The 2,500-nt window shown below is 40.0% G+C and overlaps 1 protein-coding gene across 6 annotated transcripts in view; it reads left to right on the top strand.

Moving 5' to 3' along the window:
* The window catches only part of st7 (suppression of tumorigenicity 7), a 31,598-nt gene that overhangs the window by 28,112 nt on the left and 986 nt on the right, over positions 1-2,500 (top strand). For 4 of the 6 annotated variants that reach the window (XM_079621459.1, XM_079621458.1, XM_079621461.1 and 1 more), the window contains 2 exons: positions 1,664-1,803; positions 2,476-2,500. The exon at positions 2,476-2,500 is cut by the window's right edge and continues 283 nt beyond it. In XM_079621459.1, the coding sequence (XP_079477585.1) occupies positions 1,664-1,803; positions 2,476-2,500 (165 nt within the window). Of the gene's footprint in view, positions 1-1,660; positions 1,804-2,475 lie in introns of all 6 variants that reach the window. The other 2 variants (XM_079621457.1, XM_079621460.1) reach the window with 1 other exon arrangement.

The raw sequence follows: 2,500 nt of genomic DNA, 5'->3' as shown, positions 1-2,500 counted from the left end.
AGTGTATGTGATAAACTTTTTTGTGCCCTTGAGAAACTATTCACATGTGCACGGGAATTGTTTTGCATGTTTGCGCATTACAATTTCTACTTATATATATAACCGTCTACGGACACTACAGCAGAATATATATAAATAACTGGCTTAAAACCATTTTTTGGTGGACTGAAAATACAAATTTTGCTTTGGAGGTCTCCTACAAAAAACGCTTTCATTTTCTCATAATATACATTGCACATCACCACATTTTTCATGATTCTCAAACACAGTTTCGATGATTCAGTCTCTTTAATTCTCTCCTTGTCACAAGCCTACTCTGCTGTGATTGGTCTACAGTGCTTGTCGGAAACTAAACACCCATATTACCCCCTATATAGATTGTACACACTGTAAAGACAGTAATTTACCATATCAATCCGAGCTCGAATCTGATGAAACATTGGAAGAACTAGTTATTCAACCCGAACCTCCATCGCAAGCACGATTTGAACGTTTCTCAGTGATACGCTAGTAACACCCAATAGAAAATATATACATCAATAAATAATCATACTGACTGATAAAGTGGGTACTGTCCCATCTTTAATGGAAAACCGTTTTGTAAACCTAATTTAGACTTCATGGAGATTTGAGAAGCATTGGTCAAAAGGTTATACTGCTGTTGTATTGCTGTGGCAATTTTAACCAGAATCTTCACATCCTCATCCTTTGAAAGTGTTTACAAAGATAATTTGCTTTTGCAGAGTAGAAAACAGCGTCTTCTCGACATACACAACAAGAACCAGCTACAGTGTTTGAGGGCAGGTCAAGTTGCTCACAGGCGGACAGCGTAGAACATAGGTGGGCATTAGGCAAATGTGTTACCCAGCTTGATCTCATGAAAATGCGTCTCTATAGCACATATTGTGTTGATCGTGCAATTTATACGCGAAAATTCGTTTTTACGTAAATAGGATACACAGTTTTCGCGTGCATATGATACACACTTTATTATACACATGCACCCCCACACCACTACTTAACCTACCCATGTGTATCCTATGCACATAAAAACTCATTCTCGCGTATAAATTGCACGATAAACACAATAGGTGCTAGGGACGCATTTAGTGTGACCGGGTTGGTTACCCATTGACGTGTAGCCGTGAAGTGGGATTAAAATTCCTGATCACTCGTTTTAGGTGGTTCAAAGTAGATTCTTTCTTTTGAGAAACAATAACTTAATTTATTGCGTGCTCTTTCATTTTCATACCTTTGCAGTGAGCTGCATTACACATGGCATGAAAGGGAATATTTGAAAAAGCATAATAGGGGCACTTTGAATATGGTCTGAAAATCTACAGAGAAGGTTTGAAATTTGAGTCTGGAAAAGTATGGAATTTTGAAATGGAAAATGTGTAGGAACCCTGTCAGTAAGTCGTGAGCTGTGTGACTGAATCAGTGAGTCGTGAGCTGTGTGACTGAATCAGTGAGTCGTGAGCTGTGTGACTGAATCAGTGAGTCGTGAGCTGTGGAGAGTCGTGAGTCGGTTCAATCGTTCAAACTCTGTTCCTGTGTGAGCGATGTGTGGTTAAAGTCATGTGATTATTGACTGATGTTGCATTAGTAGTTAACCGTGTGTGTGTGTGTGTGTGTGTGTGTGTGTGTGTGCGTGTGTAAGCAGTGTTCCACGAGGTGTCAGTGTATCCGAAGAAGGAGCTGCCGTTCTTCATCCTCTTCACGGCGGGTCTCTGCTCCTTCACAGCGATGCTAGCGCTGCTCACGCATCAGTTCCCGGAGCTCATGGGAGTGTTCGCTAAAGCCGTGAGTATCTCACACACACACACACACTCACACACACACACACACTCTCACACATCAGTCACACACACGAGTTTCCTTCATCTGCAGAACACACACTTGCTTATATGCATTAGAGGCATTCACAATGTACATTGTAATGCATTATATTTTTTTAGACTTTCTGAAGGGGCAACATAAATATTCTAATGTATTATAATCATCATATCATGATTAGATCATACAACTAATACATAATTAATGCATTAAAAATACTTTTATTATGCATTATACATATAAAGGCTTTAAAGCAAAGCGCTACTGATATTTTGAATGAATCCTGAGAGATTTGTCTCGTCAGCCGAAGCTCTTCATAACGTTCATAAAGATCATAAATCAGCGCTTATGAACCGAGCGCTTGAATCCGGCGTCCTCTGTCATGAAGAGTGTTATGAACAATGTTTGTATATAACTCGAGTGTGATTTCTTATGTGGAAATAAATATTTGAATATAATAGTGTGGGCTCTGTTGTTTATTTTAACCTGTAATATTCTAATATAATGGTTTATGAGTGCCGATCCGACGCCCTGAAGTGTGTGTGCTCCTCGTGTGTGTGTGTGTGTGTGTGTTCTCCTCGTGTGACTGAACGCTGTGGTTCGCAGAGTTTGACAGTGTTCTGTCCGTTTCTCCCTCAGTTTCTGAGCACGCTGTTCGCCCCGC

The sequence above is a fragment of the Phoxinus phoxinus genome (genome assembly GCF_949152265.1).
Source record: "Phoxinus phoxinus genome assembly, chromosome: 8".
In the NCBI taxonomy this organism is placed as follows: Eukaryota; Metazoa; Chordata; class Actinopteri; order Cypriniformes; family Leuciscidae; genus Phoxinus; species Phoxinus phoxinus.
Note: the sequence above shows the minus strand (reverse complement) of the source record. Positions and strands in the feature narration are given on the sequence as shown.